This window comes from Chlorocebus sabaeus, chromosome 5, assembly GCF_047675955.1.
Source record: "Chlorocebus sabaeus isolate Y175 chromosome 5, mChlSab1.0.hap1, whole genome shotgun sequence".
NCBI classification, from domain to species: Eukaryota; Metazoa; Chordata; class Mammalia; order Primates; family Cercopithecidae; genus Chlorocebus; species Chlorocebus sabaeus.
Window position 1 is genome coordinate 11111359 of NC_132908.1, and position 23685 is coordinate 11135043.

Consider the following 23685-nt stretch of genomic DNA (forward strand, 5'->3'; position numbering starts at 1 on the left):
GCTGGAATGCAGTGGCATGATCTCAGCTCACTGAAACCTCCGCCTCCTGGGTTCAAGTGATTCTTCTGCCTCAGTCTCCCAAGTAGCTCGGATTACAGGCACCCACCACCACACCCGGCTAATTTTTGTATTTTTATCAGGGGCGGGGATTCACCATTTGGCCAGGCTGGTCTCGAACTCCTGACTTCAGGTGATCCACTCGCTTCAACCTCCCAAAATGCTGGAATTACAGGCTTGAGCCACTGCATCCCACCTGAATTCTTAAAAGCATGTTTTTGTGTTATTAATATCCATTTTTAACATCAATGATGGTGGAATTTGAGCCCATTTTTTTCTTCTTTATACATTTCTGGGTAACAGAACTAACACCTGTTAACCGGCAGGTAGAAAGGGAAGATCCCAGAGGTGGTGGCAATAGTTAACAGGGCTCTGGGACCCGGGCAGGAAATCTCTGGGGAGGTGGCAGGTGCAGACACAAGTGGGCCAAGGGTGTGGAACAAACCTTGATGTAGTAGACATCCCTGTCATCCAGTATCAACTCCAAGTGACCCACGTGGGCACTCCCAAGAGCCTCCATCTTTCCTGAGGGTACAAAACGAGAGTTTAGAGACAAGCGTTCAACATCTAGATCTGGCCCCTCCATTCCCCTGGGAGGACCGCCTGCCCATTTTTTAATCTCTGAGCCTAAGATGCAGCACCTGTAAAATGGGGCTGGATTTAGTGCTGACCTCAGGAGGTCACAGACAAACCTATGAGCCAGCTCACTGTAGGGACCCAGCCCTGGGTGTGGCACCGAGTCAGGGGCGCAGGGAGCAGGGAGGGATGTTGACATTACCGTCCAGCTCGATTTTCTTCTTGGGATGGAGAAGCTTGAGCCGGAACTTGCTCTGGGGCAAGCTGTAACTGACATCCACCCCGACATCCCTTGGCACTTCTGACCCCGGCGTGCCCATGAAGATGTGGGCTGTGGCTTCTTGAGGGAACCAGCTATCCTTCTGGAAACAGCAGAGTCCTCAAGATTGAGAGCCTCCACCTCCACCCTTCAGACCCTTGCACTATTGTCCTCACAATTCCATCAGGAGTTGCTTGAAAATCGCCTGCAGAAGTGTAAAGCTCTGCAGCACAACCCAGGTCCACGCCCACAGGGTCAAAATTTATCCAGCAAATGGCCAGGGAGAAGCAGCTGCAGGGCACACCCCTGGCATCCTGTACAAACCCCTCCCATCCTTTTTTGTTTTGAGACCCAGTCCCACCCTGTTGCCCAGGCTGGAGTGCCGGGGCATGATCTTGGCTCACTGCAACCTCTGCCTCCCAGGTTCAAGTGATTTTCCTGCCTCAGTCTCCTGCGCAGCTGGGATTACAGGTATACGCCAAGAAGCCTGGCTAATTTTTGTTTTGTTATTTTTAGTAGAGATAGGGTTTTCACCATGTTGGCCAGGCTGGTCTTGAACTCCTGACCTCAAGTGATCCACCTGCTTTGGCCTTCCAAAGTGCTGGGATTACAGGCGTGAGCCACTGCACCCGGCCTCTCCCATACTTTTAACCAGCTTTGTGTCCTTGTCCCCCAGCTTCTGCAAGCTCTGCACTTCCTGGCTGTCACCTGAGGGCTCCAGAACATTGCCCTCCAGCACTCCAGCCAAAACTGCCAGCACTCTAACCCAGAGGGTAACACACTCTGCAAGTACCTCGTGCTCTGGGGCTCCCCGTGGGGCCAGGCTGAGGCTGCAACTTCACCTGAAATTGCACCCCTCTCAGCATCCTCCCCCGGCCTGTCCTAATTTCTCCACTCTTACTGGGTCCCCCAGAGCCTTTTCTTAATAAATCACTTGTACCCGAGTCCAAGGCTTGGGTCTCTTTTCGGGAATGTGCAGCCTCAGCCACAAGCCCCATTCTGAAATCCCACGGCAGCGTACATTTGTTCAACACCAACAGAGACGCGCTGCTGAGTGGAAGATGACTGAGCATGAGACATGCAGAGTCCCTGACCGCATGGAGCCTGTGTCCCAGTGAGGAGGCACAGGACCACCAGACGCAAGAATGGGTAAGACAGCAACAGCCAGTGAGTGTGCTGGCCAAGTCAATGGTTTAGGGGCCCTGAGCGGAGTGCTGGTCTAGACGGGGGTCCAGGAAGGCAGCCTCTGAGGGGTCCCATTGAAGGACACTTGAAAGGAAACGAGGGAGGGAGTTAGGTGGCTGTGCCAGGGAAGAGTGTTCCTGGCAGGGGAAACACCCAGTGCAAAGGCCATGGGGCAGGCATGTGCATGACCTTGAAAAGGGGGCCAGTGTGTCTTCAGGGCAGTGAGTCTGGAGGAGAGTCAGGGAGGGAGGCCAGCAGGGGTGGGACTGCCAAGGGCCTGTGGGTCACGGCGTCTGGCTCTTACTCTAAGGGTAACAGGAGCCACAGCGGGGTGGTTCATGCAGAGGAGGGACACGATCCAGCTAGGATTTCAGAGGGCCCATCTGGCTGCTGGGTTAAGATGGTAAGGAGACCAAAGCAGGAGCTGGGGGATCAGACAGGAGGCCGCCAAGTGCCTCCTCTGGACCAGATGCTGATGACACAGGGGTAAGTAAAACAAACCCTGAATCTGCTCCCAGGAACTGAGTCAGCAGCAGGGAAGACAGACATTAACTAACTAGCTTCACTAAGAAACAGAAGTGATCAAAAGGGAAGAAACGTGGATGTCTTAAGGCAAGTCACAAAAGAATATGATGTGCTCTGGGGTAACCAAGGCAGGCTTCCCTGAGGAAGTGACCCCTGAAATGAGATCTGAAGACTGATTCAGAGTTAATGCGTCATACAGCCCCAGACAGAGAATCAGTATGCGCAAGGGTCCAAAAGAAACCTACAGCAAGAGCAGCGCAGCCCAACAGCGCCACAGAGGAGCCCTACATCGTTTTGGGTGAGCCCAGTGCTGACCTAAGGAGATCCCCGACATGGCTGAGAAAGACAGGGCTGTTCCCTAGGGCCCACCTGGGGCTGCAGGGTATACGCAGCTTCCAGCAGATACTGTCGGAGCCCCGGGTCCCGCTTCTGCAGCGTCACGGCCGCGAACACAGGCAATGAGAGCACGTAGGGCTGGCCAGGCACCGGCCAGGTCACTTCAGTGCACAGCCGCCAGCCCCAGGTGTAGGACACTGCAGAGAGAGGTAAGCAGGCAGCACTGGTCAGTGGAGAACCAGAGGGCTCTGGGCATGGGTGCCCACAGCTGCCACATCAGCGAAGAAAGCACTTCTCTGATTTCTTCTGAAGAAAGGCACCACGTAGACAGGAATCCTGTGAGGCAGTGGTGTGTAGACCAGGGTTTCTCCACCTCAGCACTACTGACATTTGGGGTCAGATCATCTTATCTGGGGGGCCGTCTTGTGCATTATAGGACGTTTCGCTGCAGCCTGGGTCCCTATCCGCTAGATGCCAGTTACCCCTACCAACAATCAAATATTTCTGCACATATTACCAAATGTCTCCTGCGGGGTCAAAACTGCCCCAGCTGAGAACCCCTGGTAGACTTTTTTCTTTTTTTTTTTTTCTCCAGACGGAGTCTCGCTCTGTCACCCAGGCTGGAGTGCAGTGCACAATCTCAACTCACTGCAACCTCTGCCTCCCAGGTTCAAGCGATTCTCCTGCCTCAGCTTTCTGAATAGCTATATCCTAGAGAGGAGGCACAGGACGACCACACACCAGAACAGGTAAGACAGCAGCCACCAATGAGCGTGCTGGCAAAGTCAACGGGTTAGGGGCCCTGACAGGGGCGCTGGTCTAGACAGGGGGCCCCGGGAAGGCGGCCTCTGAGGGGTCCCATTGAAGGACACTTGAAAGGAGCAAAGGAGGGAGTTAGGTGGATGTCCTGGGGAAGAGTGTTACTGGCAGGGGAAACACCCAGTGCAAAGGCCCTGGGGCAGGCATTAGTATGGCCCTGAAAAAGGGGCCAGTGTGTCTTCAGGGCAGCGAGTCTGGAGGAGAGTCAGGGAGGGAGGCCAGCAGGGGTGGACTGCCAAGGGATGACTACAGGCAGGAGCCACCACGCCTGGCTAGTTTTTGTATTATTAGTAAAGATGGGGTTTCACTATGTTGGCCAGGCTGGTCTTGAACTCCTGACCTCAGATGATCTGCCTGCCTTGGCCTCCCAAAATGCCGGGATTACAGGCATGAGCTACCATGCCTGGCTCCTGGTATACTTTTTAAAAAGAGTGTCAGGCAATACTGTGTAGAACACAGGCTCTGGAGCAAGAATGCCTGGTTCAAATTCTAGCTCAGCCACTTCCCAGCTATGTGACCATGGACAAATTACTTAACCTCTCTGGGTCTCAAAGTTTCTTCCTCATTATTATTATTGCTATGACTCCCTTGACTCACTGTAAGGGCATCAGTGTTTCTCATCTTAAACTGCTAATGATAATAGTTCCTGTCTCATGGCATAGCTGTGAGGATTAACAGGTCAGTCAGTGTTGAGAACAGCACCGGGTTTCTGTAGTAACTCTTATCCCGATTATAAAAATGTACTTGTTGGCTGGATGTGGTCACTCATGCCCGTAATCCCAGCACTTTGGGAGGCCAAGGTGGGCAGATCACCTGAGGTCAAGAGTTCGAGACCAGCCTGGCCAACGCAGTGAAACCCCATCTCTACTAAAAATAAAAAAAAATTAGCTGGTCATGGTGGCAGGCACCTGTAATCTCAACTACTCAGGAGAATCAGTTGAACTCAGGAAGCAGAGGTTACAGAGAGCCAAGATTGTGCCACTGCACTCCTGTCTGAGCAACAGAGCAACACACTGTCTCAAAAAAAAAAAAAAAAAAAAAAAGTACTTATTGCAAGAAGTTAGAAAAATTAGAAAGATTTTAAAAATTTTTTCTGTATGTGTTCTGTATTGTAAATGAGTTTATTTACAATTCTAAATACAAGTTAAGTGCAAAAAAGGAAAATTATCAAGAAGCAAAATTTGTATCACTTCATTAAAAAGAGCCCTCCCCAACCTTACTAATATATATGTATATACATATACACACATACATATGTATGTGTATATATATACACACATACATATGTATGTGTATATATATATTGCAAGATGTAGGCCGGGCGCGGTGGCTCAAGCCTGTAATCCCAGCACTTTGGGAGGCCGAGATGGGCGGATCACAAGGTCAGGAGATCGAGACCATCCTGGCTAACACGGTGAAACCCCGTCTCTACTAAAAATACAAAAAAAAATTAGCCGGGCGAGGTGGCGGGCGCCTGTAGTCCCAGCTACTCGGGAGGCTGAGGCAAGAGAATGGCGTAAACCCGGGAGGCGGAGCTTGCAGTGAGCTGACATTCGGCCACTGCACTCCAGCCCGGGTGACAGAGCAAGACTCCGTCTCAAAAAAAAAAAAAAAAAAAAAAAGATGTGCTATTATTTGGCACATTTACTTCCTGTCTTTTTACCCAGTTGAGATCATATTCAGTGTTGCTGCCTTACACTTGGTATTATTATTAAAGAAGTTTCTCACTAAAACAGCTCACTCATAATGGAATTTAAAAGTTTGGGAGACCAAAGCAGGCGGATCACCTGAGGTCAGGAGTTTGAGACCAGCCTGGCCAATGTGGTGAAATCCCGTCTCTACTAAAAATACAAAAATTAGCCAGGCGTGGTGACATGCACCTGTAATCCCAGCTACTTGGGAGGCTGGGGCAGGAGAATCACTTGAACCTGGGAGGCAGGGGTTACAGTGAGCTGAGATTACATCATTGCACTCCAGCCTGGGTGACGAGAGTGAAACTCTGTCTCGAAAAAAAAAAAAAAAAAGTTATGCAGTATGTCAATAACTTACCAACCTAGGAGCCAGCAAACATTCTTGGTAAAGGGCCAGATTGTTTAGTCAGTTACCTAGCTAGCTAGCTAGAGACAGAATCCTCCTTGGTCACCCTGGCTTGAGTGCAGTGGCATGAACACAGCTCACTGTTGCCTCGACCTCCTGGGCTCAAGTGATCTTCCTGTCATCCTTCCAAGTAGCTGGGACTACTGGTGCATGCCACCATGCCTGGCTAATTTGTTAATTTTTATGGAGACAAGGCCTCACTATGTTACCCAGGCTAGTCTTGAACTCCTGGACTCAAGGAATCCTCTCACCTCGGCCTCCCAAAATGCAGGGATTACAGGCTAGCTATCTGCCGGTCAGATAGTCAACATTTTATGCTTTGGGGTCATACGGTCTAGCTTGCAAGTACTCAGTTCTGCTGCTGTGGGACAAAGCTATAGGTTATATGCAAATGAAGGGGGTGTGGCTGTGTTCCCATACAACTTTCTTTCTGGACGCTGAAATTTCAGTTTCATGAAGTTTTCATGATACAAGATATTCTTCTTTTGACTCTTTTTAACCACTTAATGTAACAACCTACGCTTAGCTCACTGGCCCTTATAATGAACCCTTTTGCCTACTCTGGACTATTTGAGTTGCTTCCTATTTTTTGTTCTAAATAATGATGCAATGAACATCTCTGTGCACAGAGCATTTTTAAGTGATTTTGCTTTGCTTTTATAGGGTAGAGTTCTAGAAGCATTATCATTGACTGAAGTGGTTGGTAAAGGAAAAGAAAGCCAGGTGCAAGTGGCTCATGCCTGTAATCCCGGTACTTTGAGAAGCAGACGCAGGTGGATCACTTGAGCCCAGGAGTTTGAGACCAGCCTGGATAACATGGTAAAACCCTGTCTCTACAAAATACGGAAAAAAAAAAAAAAAAAAAAATTAGCTGGGCAGGGTGGTAAGTGCCTGTAGTCCCAGCTACTCGGGAGGCTGAGGTGGGAGGATCACTTGAGCCTGGGGAGATGGAGGCTTCTGTGAGCCATGATAGCACCATGGCACTCCAGTCTGGGTGACAGAGACCCTGTCTCAATAATAATAATAAAAGTACAATCTTGGGATCCCAATTCGCTATGCCAAAAGGAAAAAATTAAGCTGGAAGCGGAGTCATGCAAAAAGCTGCCTTCTCTTTTGTTCCTAAGCAGGTAGCTACAGATAAAAGGTTAAATATTTGTGCAGCTATTCTATGTTCACCTTATCTTATGTAAGGCGTTCATTTATTGAGCAAGGATGAGTACGTGACTATTCCCCTCCCTGTTCCTTTCCTCTTGCAGCCTGTGGATTCAGTCATGTGACTATACCCTCCCTCTTTCCCCTCCAGCCGTCTTTTCCCCTTTAAACAAAAGGAGGGAGAGTATTAGGACAAATACTAATGCACGCGGGGCTTAAAACCTTGATGACGGGTTGATGGGGGCAGCAAACCACCATGGCACATGTATACCTATGTAACAGACCTGCGCGTTCTGCACACGTACCCCAGAACTCAAAGTAAAAAAAAAAAAAAAAAAAAAAAAAAAAAAAAAAACTAAAAAACTAAAAAAAAAATTGAAGCTTTTAGAATCATCTCTGGAAAAAGGCAAAGACCACAAATACCACAGATTGTTCTGTGGATTTGTGTTCCTTTATTTCCAAGCATGTCCTTAACCTTGGCAAAGTAAATGTCTAAATTGATTGAGACCTGTCTCAGATACTTTTTGGTTTGCAGAATATGAATACTTTTAGGGCAGGAGAGCAACTCTGGGATCTGAAGCTGGCATTTTTCCCTTCAACCCCACGATGCCCACCTTGGGACGATGGCATGGAGGCCCTGCTGCCTACCTTCCTCACCAGTACAGGACTGGGCCTCAGAAGGGTCAGGGACGTGTCTGAGGCTCCTCACGCCATCCCTGGTGATGAGGTACAGTTGAGAGCTGGGTAGGGAAAGAAGACAGTGTCAGACACCGCATTTTCATTCATTCATTAGACAAGTAACACCTTAAGCTGCCAGAGCTTGGCACAGGGGCAAATTCTACCCTGAACAGGGCCAGCCTTTGGGCAGTGCACACGCTGGTGGGGTGACACTCCATGGGCACAGGGACAGATGCTGAGGACCACAGAGAGTGACAAGTGCTGTGAGAAACCCACATGGAGGTAGCACAGCAGGGGGCTGTCTCAGGGATAGAGCAGGGCCTCCCCTAGCTGGGGTAGGGGGAGTTCTCTGCAGAGATAACATTTGAGCAGAAATCCAAAGGATGAGAAGGAGCTGTTGTTCCAGACACAGGACACAGCAGGTGCAAAGACCCTGGGGTAGGAACGAGTTGGCCGCTTTAGGAGCATAGAAAGAAGGCTGGTGGGAGGGGGTCAGGGTGGAGGCGGACAGTGAGTGAGGGGCAGCAAACGGGCAGGTGGGAGGAGGGAGGAGCCAGGTGGGCAAAGTCTCCATGGGGCAGGATTAGGGAAAGAATGTGGGTAGGTAGGGCAGCCTGGACTCTCACTCCCTCTGAAATTGCCCCTTTCCAAGAGTTACCTCCCTAGGGGTCACAGACAAGCATGCCCCAGAGGGACTGCAGGAAAGAGCTGAGGGGTCTGAAAGTTCTCCAGCTCTCATCTCTCAGCTGCCCACGGTCCCTGTCAGACACACCCACCCCTCACAGTCAACAGGCACACACGCTCATGGACACACACGCACTCCTATAACACACTCACTCCTCACTGACACACTCACGGACACACCCTCATGCACACAGTAGCTCCCACACACGCTCATATGCCAGATCCTATGTACTCAGACGCAGGCTCATGGGTGCACATACTAACACACGTGCATACTCATGTCACATCCACACCCATGCACATCCCCATGCACACATGCAGACATGTGATCACACACTCACATGCATGCATGCATGCACACACACACCTGCTCACCTGCACCCTCACACTCATGGTTCCCTTTCTGCCAGTACTGGGCACCCACCTGAAGCTGAGCAGCTCTATGGCCTCCTCAGGCATGTTCAGATGCACCTTGAGGTCCTGGCCCTTCTGCACCTGGATCCCGCCATCCAGGCTGGTGGCGCCACGGACGCTGGTCACCCACCTCAGCCCGGCCTGCCCCAGGGTGCCCGCTGTGCCCATTTGAGCTGAGATCTGGAGCAGGGCACTGAGGTACAGGCATGTACCAGCTACATCCCGAGGGCCGTGGGGCCACAGACCCCACCCCCCACCCCCAGCAGCCCCCTTCAGTCTTGAGCCATAGCAGCCCCTCCACCACTGCCACCACTGCCACCACCGCCACCCACAGGCTGTACGTGCACCAAGCACTTTCCAGTCCTCACCTGCACTAATCCCTCTTACGGATGGGGAAGCTGAGGCTCAGAGAGGTGAAAGCACCTGCCTGGGTTCCATGACTGGGACAAAGCATGCGGCTGGGACACGTGAACCCTGGCTGTCTAAGTCCCAGCCCAGGCTCTTCACACCAGAGAGCACCCAGCCCAGGGCATCCATGTTCCCCATGTCAGACCCAGGACCCAAGGACAGCTCAGCTGAGGGGCTGGGGACAGATGCTCAGCAGCACCACAGCAGGTTCTGGAATCAGACCAAATATTGCACACATTCTGCGCAGGCGCTCTGGCGCCATGTGGCCCCAGGTTGTCAGTGTCCTCGCCTTGAACTTTGGTTTCCTTGTCTGTCAGTGGGAAGAAGCAGCACCAGCCTTGCTTGGTCAGGAGGGGGTTGCACGAGTTCAGCAAGCTCAAGGCTAACTGCTCTCCTCCCTTCTGAGTGGCGTAGATGGAAGGGCATAGGGTTGTGGCCAGCCACCTCGCACTGCGGTGTGACCTTGAACACGTGACCGGACCTGAGCCTCAGTCTTCCCACCTGTAGAGTGGATCTAACCACCTAGCATCTCTACACACAGTCTCTTGGCACAGGTGTTCTGCAGAATAGGGATTCCCTCTTGCCCATGTGGATGTCACCCAGGCCTCTGCAGCCCTTTGTAGGGATGGGATCATACCACCTAATCCGTGCCAGCTCCCAGGAGCTAGATACCTGGGCTTGACATAACCATTCACGGAGAAATCCGAGCGCTGCTGGAAGTCAGCGGTTCCTCGGACCCGAATGCTGATGCCAGCTGAAGCATTTAGTGTCAGTCGGGCAGGAAGGCCAGACACCGTGGGAAAGACCAGCTCCTCTGGGGCCAGGCACAGCCTCCGGTTCATCTGCACCTCCTGCCCCTGCAGTCAAGGAACTATAAGCGGGGGCCGGGCGTGGTGGCTCATGCCTGTAATCCCACCACTTTGGGAGGCTGAAGTGGGTGGATCACTTGAGCCCAAGAGTTCGAGACCAGCCTGGCCAACATGGGGAAACCCCATCACGACTAAAAATACAAAAATTAGCTGGCGTGGTGGTGCATGACTGTAGTACCAGCCACTTGGGAGGCTGAGGCAGGAGAGTTGCCTGCACCGGGGAGGCAGAAGTCGCAGTGAGCTGAGATCTTGCCACTGCACTCCAGCCTGGGCAACAGAGCAAGACTCCTTCTCAAAAAGAAGAAAGGAAGAAAGGAAGGAAGGCAGGCAGGCAGGCAGACAGAAAGACAGACAGACAGACACCATAAGGGGACACGTGGCCACCCCTGTTGTGAGCCAGGCACCCTCTGAGTACTGAGTACAATAGATTTCATTTGTCCTCAAAGGGCACGTGATCTCAGTTTCCGGATGAGGAAACTGAGACCACAAAGATAAATGTCCCACCAAGGCCCAGTAACTAGAAAGGGATGGAGCTAGGTATTAACCCAGGCAGTTTGCTTATGAGAAAAGGTCAGGGATCAGGTTCAGTTAGGTGGGGAGGAGTGTGGATCCTGCCGTTAGTATGCACCGGGCGAGCTGAAAGCATCCTGCTCCATTTTCACCGTATTAGCTCCTTTAATACAACTGCTGTATGAATGGATATTCTGGGTTTTTTTGTTTTGAGATGGTGTCACTCTGTCGCCCAGGCTGCTGTGCAGTGGTGCAATCTCTGCTCGCTGCAACCTCTGCCTCCCGAGTTCAGGCGATTCTCTTGCCTCCGCCTCCCGAGTAGCTGGGACTACAGACGCCCTCCACCACGCCTCGGTAATTTTTGTGTTTTTAGTCAAGATGGGGTTTCACCATGCTGGCCAGGGTGGTCTCAAACTCCTGATCTCAGGTGATCCACCCGCCCCGGCCTCCCAAAGTGCTGGGATTACAGGCGTGAGCCACTTCACCCAGCCAGATATTTTGTTATTTTTTATTTATCATCCCCATTTCACAGATGCAGAAACTAAGACCATGGTAAGTGAATCAGTAGGTTCGAGGAGGTAAACGGAAGAGCTGGGATTTGACCTTGGGCAGCCTGACTCCCAATTTCATGCCCTTAAGTACTTTGCCAAAGTGTCACAGGGCAGATGGCATGGGCAGGGGCAGGCAGGAGCTACCTTCATGAGCCTAATGACGAGCTCGGCCAGGTTCAGGGACCTGTGGTTCACGTGACTCCCTGTGGCTCCACATTTCACGAAGCTCAGCTCCTGCCCCAGCACCTTCATGCTCAACTCGCATCGCAGAGCCCGCTGGGTGGCCCCACGCCTCCGGGTCACCTGGGGGAGGGCCCAGACAGGTCACAAAGAACAGGGTCAGGGTTAGCAAAGTGATACGGTTTGGCTGTATCCCCACCCAAATCTCATCTTGTAGCCCCCATAATTCCCACATGCTATGGGGAGGACCCTATGGGAGATGACTGAACCATGGGGGCAGGCCCTTCCCATGCTGTTCATGGGATAGTGAATGGGCTCAGGAGATCTGATGGTTTTAAAAATGGGAGTTTCTCTGCACAAGCTCTTTCGTTGCCTGCTGTCATCCATGTAAGATGTGACATCCTCTCATTGCCTTCCACCATGATTTTGAGGCCTCCCCAGCCACTTGGAACTGTAAATCTACTAAATTTTCTTTCTTTCGTAAATTGCCCTGTCTCTGGTATGTCTTTATCAGCAGCATGAGAACGAACTAATACACAGGACAAAGTGTCTGTACTTTGGGAGGGGGAAGGGGTGTCTGGAGAGAAACGTCAAGAACTTGTGGGGTCCAGAGGAGGCTTGCAAAACTCCTAAAGCATGAACCAAATCCTAACCCAGATGTGTTTTCTCTGACTTGCACAGTAGTGTCCAATGCTCAGAGAGTGTATGTTTTCATAAAGGTTTTATTTTAGAATAATCTTAGATTTACGGAAGAGTTGAAAACTGGCTTGGCATAGTAGCTCATGCCTCTAGTCCCAGCACTCGGGAGGCCGAGAAAGGAGGATTGCTTGAGGCCAGGAGTTTAAGACCAGCCTGGACAGCATATCGAGACCCTGTCTCTACAAAATTAGGAAAAAAAAAAAAAAAAAAAAAAACCAGGTATGGTGGCACCCGTCTGTAGTTCCAGCTACTTGGGAAGCTGAGGTGGGAGGATCACGTGAGCCCAGGATTTCAAGGCTGCAGCGAGCTATGATCATGCCACTGCACTCCAGCCTGGACAACAGACAGAGCAAGACCCTGTCTCTGAAAAAAAAAAAAAAAAAAAAAAAAAAGAAGAAAAAGAAAAGAAAAGAGGAAAATTTGCAAAGACAGTACAGAGAGTTCCCATGTATCATTCAACTGATTTCCCCATTGTTAACATCTTACATCAGCAGGATGCATGGTGCAAGCTGACAAACCAACATTGGTATGTCTCCATCAGCTAAACTCAAGAGTTCATTTACATTTCACTAGTTTTTCCATTAATGTCCTCTTTCCACCCCAAGATCCAATCAGGCAAACCCCACTGCCTCTCGTTGCCATATCTCCCTGGTCTCTGGTTCATGACAGTTTTTAAGTCTTTGATTGTTTTTCATGCCACATACTTTTTTTATAAATTGAATTTGGAAATTGGAAATTTTACATAAAACCCAGCTCTCCGGCTTCTCTATGAAGAGAAACATCAGGCTGCCCACCCTCCCCACAAGAAGGGGCAACAAAGAACCAAAGCTGAGCAGAGGCTGCCACTTCAGCTGGGCCACGGGCTTCCTCTGTCCACCACAGTCCCCACCACTCCCTATTGTCTCTCCAACACTGAGGCCAAGTATCTGCTGCCATTCATCACTGAGCTCATGCAGAATATTTCTCGGGATGTAAGTCTCTAAGAAAAGTGAGAAAATAGCAGACCAAGGAGATTGTGCATTCTCAGAAAAACTGTTTATACCTAGCCCATCTCCCTCTTTCAAGTCTCTTGCTGCCCCAAGCTCTAGTCCAACATGCTTTTAACAGCAGAGATTATTGCCCTGCTCATCCTAGTATTCCCAGGCTCTGGCTTTATACTTGGTGGTTAGGAAACATGTGACCAAGTGAACCAATGTCCCAACCATCCACCTTGGTCACTATCAGATGTACATGGCAATGACGTTTCATAAGAGCAAAATGTTGTCAATAATCTGAAACTCCATCAATGGGAAAATGGTTAGGTAAACTGTGGTCCCTACACATAGGATGAATATTAGAATACCTGCACATGTTGAGCTTCTAAGTAAGAAAATACTCAAGCGATAAGAAGAGAAAAAGTCGGTTAAAGATATATATACCCTAAGACTAACCAATTTCACTCCTAAGTGTATGCCTCACAGGTATGAATACACACGTTCCCTAAGAAGGCAGGCCCAAGAGTCTTCATAGCACTGTTTGTAATAGCCAGCAACTGATGGATACAGAAACTGTTTTATGTTTACACAATGGAATACTATGCAGCTATGAAAAGGAACAAATTATAAATCCAAACCACAGTATAGCAAAATCTCACCAATTTTAAACCAAAGTCAGACACAAAAAGAAGTACAGGAGCAGCACTATTCAGTCACCAAAAGGCAGAAACCACCCAAATGTCCATCAGTGAATGAATGGATAAACACGTGGTACATCCATTCAATGAAATATGACTTGACCTTAGACAGGAATGGAGTACTGAGCTACGCTACAATGTGGGTGAACTTCCAAAACACCAGGCTAAGAGAAAGAAGCCAGACACAAAGGTCACATATCATATGGTTCTATTTATATGAAATATCCAAAAGAGGTAAATCCACAGAGACAGGAAGCAAATTGGTGGCTGTCGGAGGAGGACTAGGAGGAGGAGCTGCTGGGGAGTGACTTATGGATACAGTGTCTCCTTTGGGGGTGATAAAAATGTTCTGGAACCAGACAGAAGTGGTGGCGGTATAATACAGTGGCTCTACTAAATACCACGGAATTGTTCACTATTTTTTTCTTTGACACAGAGTCTCACTTTGTCGCCCAGGCTGGAGTGCAATGGCGCGACCTTGGTTCACTGCAACCTCTGCCTCCTGGGTTCAAGCAATTCTCCTGCCTCAGTCGCCCAAGTAGGTGGGATTATAGGTGCCTGCCACTACACCTGGCTAATTTTTGTATTTTTAGTAGAGACGGGGTTTTACCACATTGGCCAGGCTGATCTTGAACTCCTGACCTCACGCAACCCCGCCCACCTCAGCCACCCAAAGTGCAGGCGTGAGCCACTGCGCCCAGCCCTATTCGATTTATTATTACCATTATTATTATTGAGACAGAGTCTTGCTCTGTCACCCAGGCTGGAGCGCAGTGGTGCTATCTTAGCTCTTGACAATCTCTGCCTCCCGGGTTCAAGTGATTTTCCCGCCTCAGCCACCAGAATAGCTGGAATTACAGGAGTGCACCACCATGCCCAGCAAATTTTTTTGTATTTTCAATAGAGACAGGGTTTCACTATGTTGAGCTGGCTGGTCTCGAACTATTGAGCTCGTTATCTACCTCGGCCTCCCAAAGTGCTGGGATTACAGACATGAGCCACCATACCCGGCCAATCGTTCACTTTAAAATGGTTATTTTTACATATGAGAATTTCATCTCTTAAAAACAAGAGTACACTGTGAATGACTCCTTTTATATAATGTTTACAGAAGGAACTGGATGTGATTTCTATTGCTAACCAAATTGGAGTAATGAAGACTGGGTTCAACCTCCCACATGGAGCAGCTGGTAACCCAGATGACAGAGGCTCAACAATGGTCCCCAAGACACAGACATCAGGCAACCCAAGACGATGAACCCCAAGAGATGGAAACAAGCGAGATGAGCAGTTTCCCACCTGGAGTCAGTGTCCAGGCTACAGCGAGAGGAAGGGGAATGGAGGCTGAGCTGGGGGACTCCCTGAACTGAGGAGCTGGGGGTATGGGGAGACCCTGGCAGCTGGACTTTGCAGGGCAGGGTACCAGAAAGCAGAGAGCTGAACAGAGAGCATGCTCGGAGGTCTACAGAAGGTCCTATGAGAATCTCTGTAACATCCCATCAAGCAAAAATGTCTGAGCTGTAACAGTCGAAGCACTATCAGTCAAAGAAACTAATAAACTTCACTTCATCAAAATTAAGACTTCCTGCTATTGTTTGAAAGACACCATTAAGAGAACAAAAAGACACACCACACACTGGGAGAACATATTTCTGAGTTACATATCTAATGAAGAACTTGTTTCTGGTCAGGCGTGGTGGGTCACACCTGTAATCCCAGCACTTTGGGAGGCTAAGGCAGGAGGATCGCTTGAGGCCAGGAGTTCAAGATCAGCCTGGGCAACACAGTGAGACCCTATCTCAACAAAAAAAGAAAAAAACTTAGCCAAGTGTGGCAGTACTGCCTATACTCCCAGCTACTCAGGAGGCTGAGGCAGGAAGATCACTTGTGCCCAGCAGGTCAAGATTGCAGTGAACTATGATCACACCACTGCACTCCAGCCTGGATGACAGAACCAGACCTCAACTCCGAAAAAAGAAAGAAAAGAAAAAACCAACAACATGTTTCTGGAATAGAAAGAATTCTCAAAACTCAATAATAAGAAAACAAGCCAACAAAATAAGATGAGCAAAAGATTTGAATGTACATTTCACCAAAGAAGACATACAATAGCATGTGACATACAATAGACATACAATAGACATACATGAGCATGTGAAAAGATGATCAATGTCATTAGTCATTAGGGAAATGCAAATTAAAGCCACAAGATACAACAACACATTATTGGAAAGGCTAAAATTAAAAAGTCTAACCATACCAAGTGTTGGTGAGGATGTGGAGAAACTGGAACTCTCACATACTGCTGGTGGGAATGCAAAAATAGTACAACCATTTGGGAGAATGGTTTAGCAGCTTTAAAAAAATTAAACATATACCTACCACATGATCCAGCCACACCTACTAATTATTCAAGAGAAACAAAAGCACATGCCTAAAGACCTGTACACAAATATTCATAGTAGCTTTATTTTTAGTAGCCAAACCCTGGAAACAACTCAAATGTTGACCAACAGGTGAATGGAGAAACAAACTGGTATATCTATACAACGGACTACCATTTAGCAATAAAAAGAAACAAACTATGTTATAACCTATGGCATGGGTGAGTCTCAGAATAATTATGCTAAATAAAAGAAGTCAAACAAAAAAAGAGTACATGCTTTTTTAAAAAAGGACATGTTGGCAACTGCAGTGGCTCACACCTGTAATCCCAGCACTTTGGGAGGCCAAGGCAGGAGGAATGCTTAAGCCCAGGAAGGTTGATTTCAGCTTGGGCAACATAGTGAGACCCTGTCTCTGCAATTTTTTTTTTTTTTTAAATACATAGGCATGATGGCACATGCCTATAGTCCCAGCTACTCTGGAAGCTGAGGTGGAAGGATTGCTTGAGCCTGGGGGTCAAAGGTTGCAATGAGCCAAGATCACGCCACTGCACTCCAGCTTGGGTGACAGAGTGACATTGTCCCCAAAAAATAAAATAAAATAAAATAATAGACATGTTGTGTGATCTAATTTGCACAATATTCTAGAAAATGCAAACAAGTCTACGGTGACAGAAAGCCTCTCACTAGTTTCTGGGGACAGAGGAGAAGCAGGAGGAAGGGATTTTTTTTTTTTTTTTTTTTTTTTTGAGATGGAGGCTCGCTCTGTTGCCCAGGCTGGAGTGCAGTGGCGCCATCTCGGCTCACTGCAAGCTCCACCTCCCAGGTTCACGCCATTCTCCTGCCTCAGCCTCCCGAGTAGCTGGGACTACAGGTGCCCACCACCACGCCTGGCTAATTTTTTGTATTCTTAGTAGAGACAAGGTTTCTCTGTGCTAGCCAGGATGGTCTCGATCTCCTGACCTCGTGATCTGCCTGCCTTGGCCTCCCAGTGCTGGGATTACAGGCGTGAGCCACCGCGCCTGGCCGGAGGAAGAGATTATTAAGGATCTGGAAGAGACTTTTGGGGGTGATGGGTATGTTCATAAGCTTTATCATGGTGACGATCTCATGAGTGTGTACAGGGGTCAGAATGTATCAAATTGTACACCTTAACCATATGCTACTGTTCACCTTAACCGTGTGCTGCTGTTCACCTTAACCGGGTGCTACTGTTCACCTTAACCGGGTGCTGCTGTTCACCTTAACCGTGTGCTACTGTTCACCTTAACTGTGTGCTACTGTTCACCATGTGTCAATCAGACCTCAGCAAAGCTCATTTTTAAAAACTAGAACTAATTGATGCTGCCAGAAGTCAGAAGAGTGGTTACCCCTGGTTAAGGATGGGTATTAACAAAAACAGGAGGACAAAGGGGAGGCTGGGAGCTGAAGACGGTCTGGGTGCTGGTGACGTGGGTGTGTTGAGGTGGTGGACAGGCAAGCTGTACACTTACAACTTAGGGACGTTCCCATCCATAGGATCTATTTCAAGCAACAGTTTTTCCAAATAAAGCCAGTTGACTACTCAGATTTGAACCAGCCACTCAGTTCTGTGAGGAGGGGACAGGGTCAGAGTTCACAGACACCCAAGTCTCAGGTTCAAAAGCCCAAGCATGAAGCGAGGTGGCCTGCCTGGGGGAGTAGGGTGGGTGTGGCCACCTCCCTTACCTTCTGCTGTAGGTCTCTCATCCTTCTGTCTCTGTCTCCTGGACACTCAGGGCTGGCTCGCTGTGGTACAGGCCCTGGTTTTGGCCCTGGGGGCTTCTCTGGCTTGGCCTCTCTCCCGTCTTCCTGGCCCCAGAATGACTTCCTGCCAAACAGCCTGTGAGCAATTTCCTCAGCATTTTCCAGCCGGAGCCCAAGCTGGGAAGGGAAGCCAGGGGCTCAGGGAGGAACAATTCAGTTACAGGGGTGATGATGAGCTGTCAGGCTGGGGATATGAATGGGGGAACCAGAGGCTTGAGCAGGCCACTCCAGGCTCCCTGGTGCCCACCTAGGCTTAGGTTCAGGGACACGACCTTGGGAAATCCATCACTCTCTGTATCTGCTTGGTAGACACCACACGGCAAGAATTCTTGCCAATTCTTTAAGGCTTGGATCAAATGTCACCACCTCTGGGAAGCCCTCCCTGAACTCCCATGTCACTCTCTTCCCACCTCCTCTGCCCCACACACAATATACTCAGACTGGAATGTGTGTCTTCCTCAAAAGATCCATGATGAGGCCAAGGACTCATGTCTCAATCACTAGGCACCTGCATGACCTGATCTGGGCGTAGAGGTTCTCAAAATGTGATAGGTGAATAAATGGATCCTTTCTTCTGTCCCTCCTGTCTTCCATCTGCCCATTCGTGCAACCCTCTGTTCACCTATCCTTTTGTCCTTCCCATCTATCCATCTATCTGCCTCTCCACCTTCCATCTTTTCTTTCCTTTGTTCTATCCATCCTTATTCCTATCCATCCACCTACTTTTCCTTTCTTATGGACCTCTCTCCTTTCATCTATTCTTTCTTCCCTCTTTCCATCTAGACATCTGTGATAGCATTTTCAGAGAAGTCACCAGAGACCAGCCCTTGGCAATGACTGGTGAGTGGGTGGATGGATAATGGATGGATGTGTGACTCAGAGGATGGACTGATGGATGAATGTGGGTAGACATGGATGGCTAAGTGAATGAAAGATGGATGAGTAGGAGAACAGATGAATAGATGGGTAGGTTAGACAGTAGACAGAGAGATGGATGGGAAATTACATGGATGGATCGACAGACAGACATACAGATGGGGAGGGTGGGTATGTCCATGGATGGGTAGGCGGGTGGACAGATGAATAAGTGAATGGATGGATGGTGGGTGGGTGGTTTGGTAGGTGGATTAATGAATGAGTGAATAGATGGATGGATGGATGGGTAGGGGGGTAGATGGATCATGGGTGGGTAGATAGATGGATGGATGATGGATGGATAGATGATGGGTGCCTGGGTGGGTGGATGGAGGGATGGATGATGGGTGCGTGGGTGGATGGAGGGATGGATGGATCATGGGTGGGTGGGTGGGTGGATGGATGATGGGTGGGTGAGTGGGTGGATGGATGATGGGTGGGTGAGTGGATGGATGGATGGATGATGTGTGGGTGGGTGGGTGGGTGGATGGATGATGTGTCGGTGGGTGGGTGGGTGGGTGGGTGGATGGATGATGTGTCGGTGGGTGGGTGGGTGGGTGGATGATGGGTGGGTGGATGAATGGATGACGGGTGGGTGGGTGGGTGAATGGATGATGGGTGGGTGGGTGAATGGATCATAGGTGGGTGGGTGAATGGATGATGGGTGGGTGGGTGGGTAAGTGGATGAATGGATGGGTGGGTGAGTGGATGGATCAGATGAATGAGAGGGATATGGGTGGATGGACAGATGAGCAGGTGAAAAGATAGGTGGAGGAGGGAGGGATGGAGGCATGTAGGTGAATGGATAGATGTATGGACATGCCTATGGGTGGGTGGGTGACTAGATACTGGGGGAGGGGATTGAACAATGGAGTCAAGGGATGGACAGACAGACGGATAAGTGACTGGGATATTTTTTGGCCCCAAGAATAGGAGAGGCCCTGCAGAGGCTACAGCAAGGCTCCCCTCTAACCTCCAGGAGGTTGAAGGCACGGCCCATGGTGTGGATGGTCAGGTTGACTGTGGCAGAACGGGGGAGAAAGGAGGCAGGAGAGAAGAGAAGGGTCCCCTCCAGGTTGGCTCCCAGGCTTCCAGACACTAGGAGTAAGAAAAGAACATCAGTACACTCTGCGCACACTCAGAGTGGGGTCTGGCTATTACCATGGGGCCGTACCCTGAGAAAAAGCCAGACACATGGTGTGTCTTCCCACCTCTCCCTGACCAGGGTGGGAAACAGCCTTAAGCCTTTTCAAGAACAGAGGGAGTCCAGGACAGAGAGTCACATACACCCACTTCTGCTGACAGGCAGAGAGGAGGTACTCAGAGCACCCAATCCCCAACCCCAGGCTTCCAAGAATGGCTGAGGTAGTTTTAGAGCCTTAGCTTGAAAGAGATTCCCTTTTTGATTTTCTATTTAATTACAACAAAGAGGCAGTCTCAGTGTGGGGCTAATCTCTCTTATTAACATAGGAGAAAACTCTTCTCAAAATTCACAGCCCTCAGCAAGTCACAGAATTCAGGAGAATTTAATAAAACAGTGTTTCAGCCAGGCACAGTGGCTCACGCCTGTAATCCTAGCTTTGGGAGGCTGAGGTGGGCAAATCACTTGAGGCCAGGGGTTCGAGACCAGCCTGGCCAGCATGGTGAAACCCCATCTCTACTAATAAAAGTACAAAAATTAGCCAGGCATGGTGGTGCGCACCTGTAGTCCCAGCTACTCGGGAGGCTGAGGCAGAAGAATCACTTGAACCCCGGAGGTGGAGGCTGCAGTGAGCCAAGATTGTGCCACTGTACTCCAGTCTGGGCAACAGGGTGAGAGTCCGTGTCAAAAAATACATATATATACACACACACATATAAAAAAATACATATACATATATGTATGTATATACATTATGTATACGTAATACATATAAGTATATGTAATACATATAAATACACATATACATATATAAATACATATATACACACACATATGAGATATATCAGCGTTTCATTACCCACCTGTGGGTGTACAGTATTTCTTCTTAGGACTACCCTCTCTTTACAGAGCGTTAAATTGATTTTCTATTAATGGTAGTGATAGACAATTTCCTTTTTAACATTAATCTAAAGTACAAAGAGCCAATTTAGAGAAAAGATATAAGTATTCAGTTGAATACCATAAAATAACTGATATGACTTTTCTTTAAAAAGCAGCAAGTGCTATGGAAATATTGCAAAAAAAAAATTGAACAAGCAGCATATTAAGTTTTGTTACTGTTTTTTGTTTTTTGTTTTTTGTTTTTTTTTTTTTTGAGACAGGGTCTCACTCTGTCACCCATGCTGGAGTGCAGTGGTGCAATCATGACTCACTGCAGATTCGACCTTCTAGGCTCAAGTAATCCTCCTGCCTCAGCCTCCCAAAGTGCTGGAATTACAGCTTTGAGCCACCACACCCGACCAGCATGTAAATATTTGACCCCTTAACACAACATCTGATCTGTATGCTCTCAAGAGCTGGAGCTCCAGGGTCCCCCAGCCTTCGTGGTCTCAGAGCAGCACCGGGGCTGACCAGGATGGCCATACCTGATCGGAAGGTGACATCAGAATAGGACGAGTGTTTCCACATTTCCGGGTGGAACTCCTGGCTGAGAATGTCCTCAGGGAGGGTGTCCCGGAGGGCCTGTTTCAGGGGGTCGTGCGTCTCCAGCAGCTGCAGGAGATGACTCCACACAAAAGAACCCACTGCAATAGAGTCATGGGCAGCAGGGAGGGGACATGAGGAAAGGGCCTGGAGCTGGTGCTGTCCAGAGAAAATACCCTCCCCCAACCCCCATCCCAGTCCTGCAATTCCCACACACGGGGACTTCTCAGGAGCCTGGCTACGGAGACCTACGTCTTCTCTCAAGAAACAGCAGCCAACAAGTCGTGCCTTAACAGAACTTGGAAATCCAGCCCGTGTATGGAATTCTGACACACTTCCCAGAAGAGAAAGGAAGGTGTCATGGGCTCAAAAGTCAGACCTGAGTCTGAGAACCCAGTCCCAAAGCTCAAAGCTGTGTGACCTTGAGGTGGTCCCTCTGCCTCTCTGAGCCTCAGTTTCCTCATCAGTGAAAATGGGAATTCAGACCTGATTTCAAATCCTAGTTCCACCATATACCAGTGTAGCTTTAGATGGTCACTCCAGCTCTTGGAACCTTAGGTTTCTCATCTGAAAAAGGAACTAACAAAGTACCTTGCAGGGCTTTTTGGGAAGATCAGTTAAAAGCAGAGCCTGGACCTTAAAAGACTAAGTATGTTTCAGGATCAGCAAAAGGTGACGTGTGACCCGAGAGGGTCCCTGCAGGGATAAAGATCAAATGAGAGCCTCACGGGACTTAGTCCAACGGGGAATATTAAAGTCTTACAGGGAGCCCCCAACCCTCCCCACATTGTCCCGGGCTCTTAGAAGGTCCAGTCAGGGGCTTCTGGAACAATCTATCAAAGAATAGAGCAGAATGTGGACTTTTAGGGATAAGGTGCCCACTTGTTCCCACTGGGCAATATATCAGGTGGTACCCCAGGGCCACCGTGGAGGCTGAGCCCCTCAGCAGATCCCCTGAGGAGGGGTTCAGCAAACATCCCACTCCAGGCCTGAAACTCCTAATGCAGAGAGCTGTATCTTCCAATAGTGCCATCTCTTCAGAAGGTAATTCAACAACATCACATCAGACTTTTAAATGTGCATACCCCTTACCATGGCAACTTATCTTCCGGGAAATAATCCTAAAGTGAGATTAACTCAAGGGCCAAAGGCAGCCGTGCAGGTAGTTTGTGGTTGTTGCTTCTAATGGCAAAAGACCAGAAACAGCCTAAAGGTCTATCAATGGAGATTGACAAAATGGGTTATAGTAAAACTTCTGGTGGAACAGCCACACAGCCACAGGTAAGAGTCTGTAAGAGCTATAGATGAGAAATGAGCTCCCAGACATGGTAAAGACAAAAAGCAAGGAAGAGGCTGGGCCCAGTGGCTCACCTCTGTCATCCCAAGCACTTTGGGAGGCTGAGGTGGACAGATCTCCTGAGGTCAGGAGCTCGAGACCAGCCTGGCCAACATGGCAAAACCATCTCTATTAAAAGAATACAAAAATTAGCCGGGCATGGTGGTGCACATTTGTAATCCCAGCTACCCAAGAGGCTGACGCAGGGGAATTGCTTGAACCCAGGAGGCAGAGGTTGCAGAGAGCCACGACTGCACCATTGCACTCCAGCCTGGGCAACAGAGCAAGACTCTGTCTCAAAAAAAAAAAAAAAAAAAAAGGCCTGGTGCGGTGGCTCATGTCTGTAATCCCAGCACTTCAGGAGGCTGAGGTGGGCAGATCACGAGGTCAGGAGATTGAGACCATCCTGGCTAACACGGTGAAACCCCGTCTCTACCAAAAAAATACAAAAAATTAGCCAGGCGTGGTGGCAGGCACCTGTAGTCCCAGCTGCTTGGGAGGCTGAGGAAGGAGAATGGCGTGAACCTAGAAGATGGAGCTTGCAGTGAGCCAAGATCACGCCATCACACTCCAGCCTGGGGAACAGAGTGAGATTCCGTCTCAAAAAACAAAAACAAAAACAAACAAAAACAAAGCACAAAAGCACAATAACAAGTAGAACATGATCCTGAGATGCTACTGTTAAGGAGATACATGTGTATGTTTATGTATATATTACATGTACAGGAGAATTGCTCACATTATGTATCTTCAGGACACAGGAAGATATTGGGGGGAAGAGGAAGGAAGACTAATTTTCCATTTGTCCCTTGCCTATGCTTTAAAATTTTGATCATCTAGCTATACTGCATTAATAATAGCAGTAGTCATAACAACATTAAAAGCAACAGTCATACATATGACACACTATGCATTCTAAATGTCTTTGTATATTAACTCATTTTATGCTTGCAACACTCTATGAGGGA

General features: G+C 48.9%; 1 protein-coding gene across 1 annotated transcript in view; it reads right to left on the reverse strand.

Moving 5' to 3' along the window:
* Nucleotides 1-23685, reverse strand: part of LOC103228356 (uncharacterized) — a 146966-nt gene that overhangs the window by 92532 nt on the left and 30749 nt on the right. Inside the window, 10 exon segments of the mRNA XM_073015699.1 lie at nt 503-582; nt 836-995; nt 2972-3135; nt 7655-7746; nt 8793-8975; nt 9863-10047; nt 11265-11423; nt 17763-17957; nt 19729-19853; nt 21324-21482. Of these exon segments, the coding sequence (XP_072871800.1) occupies nt 503-582; nt 836-995; nt 2972-3135; nt 7655-7746; nt 8793-8975; nt 9863-10047; nt 11265-11423; nt 17763-17957; nt 19729-19853; nt 21324-21482 (1502 nt within the window).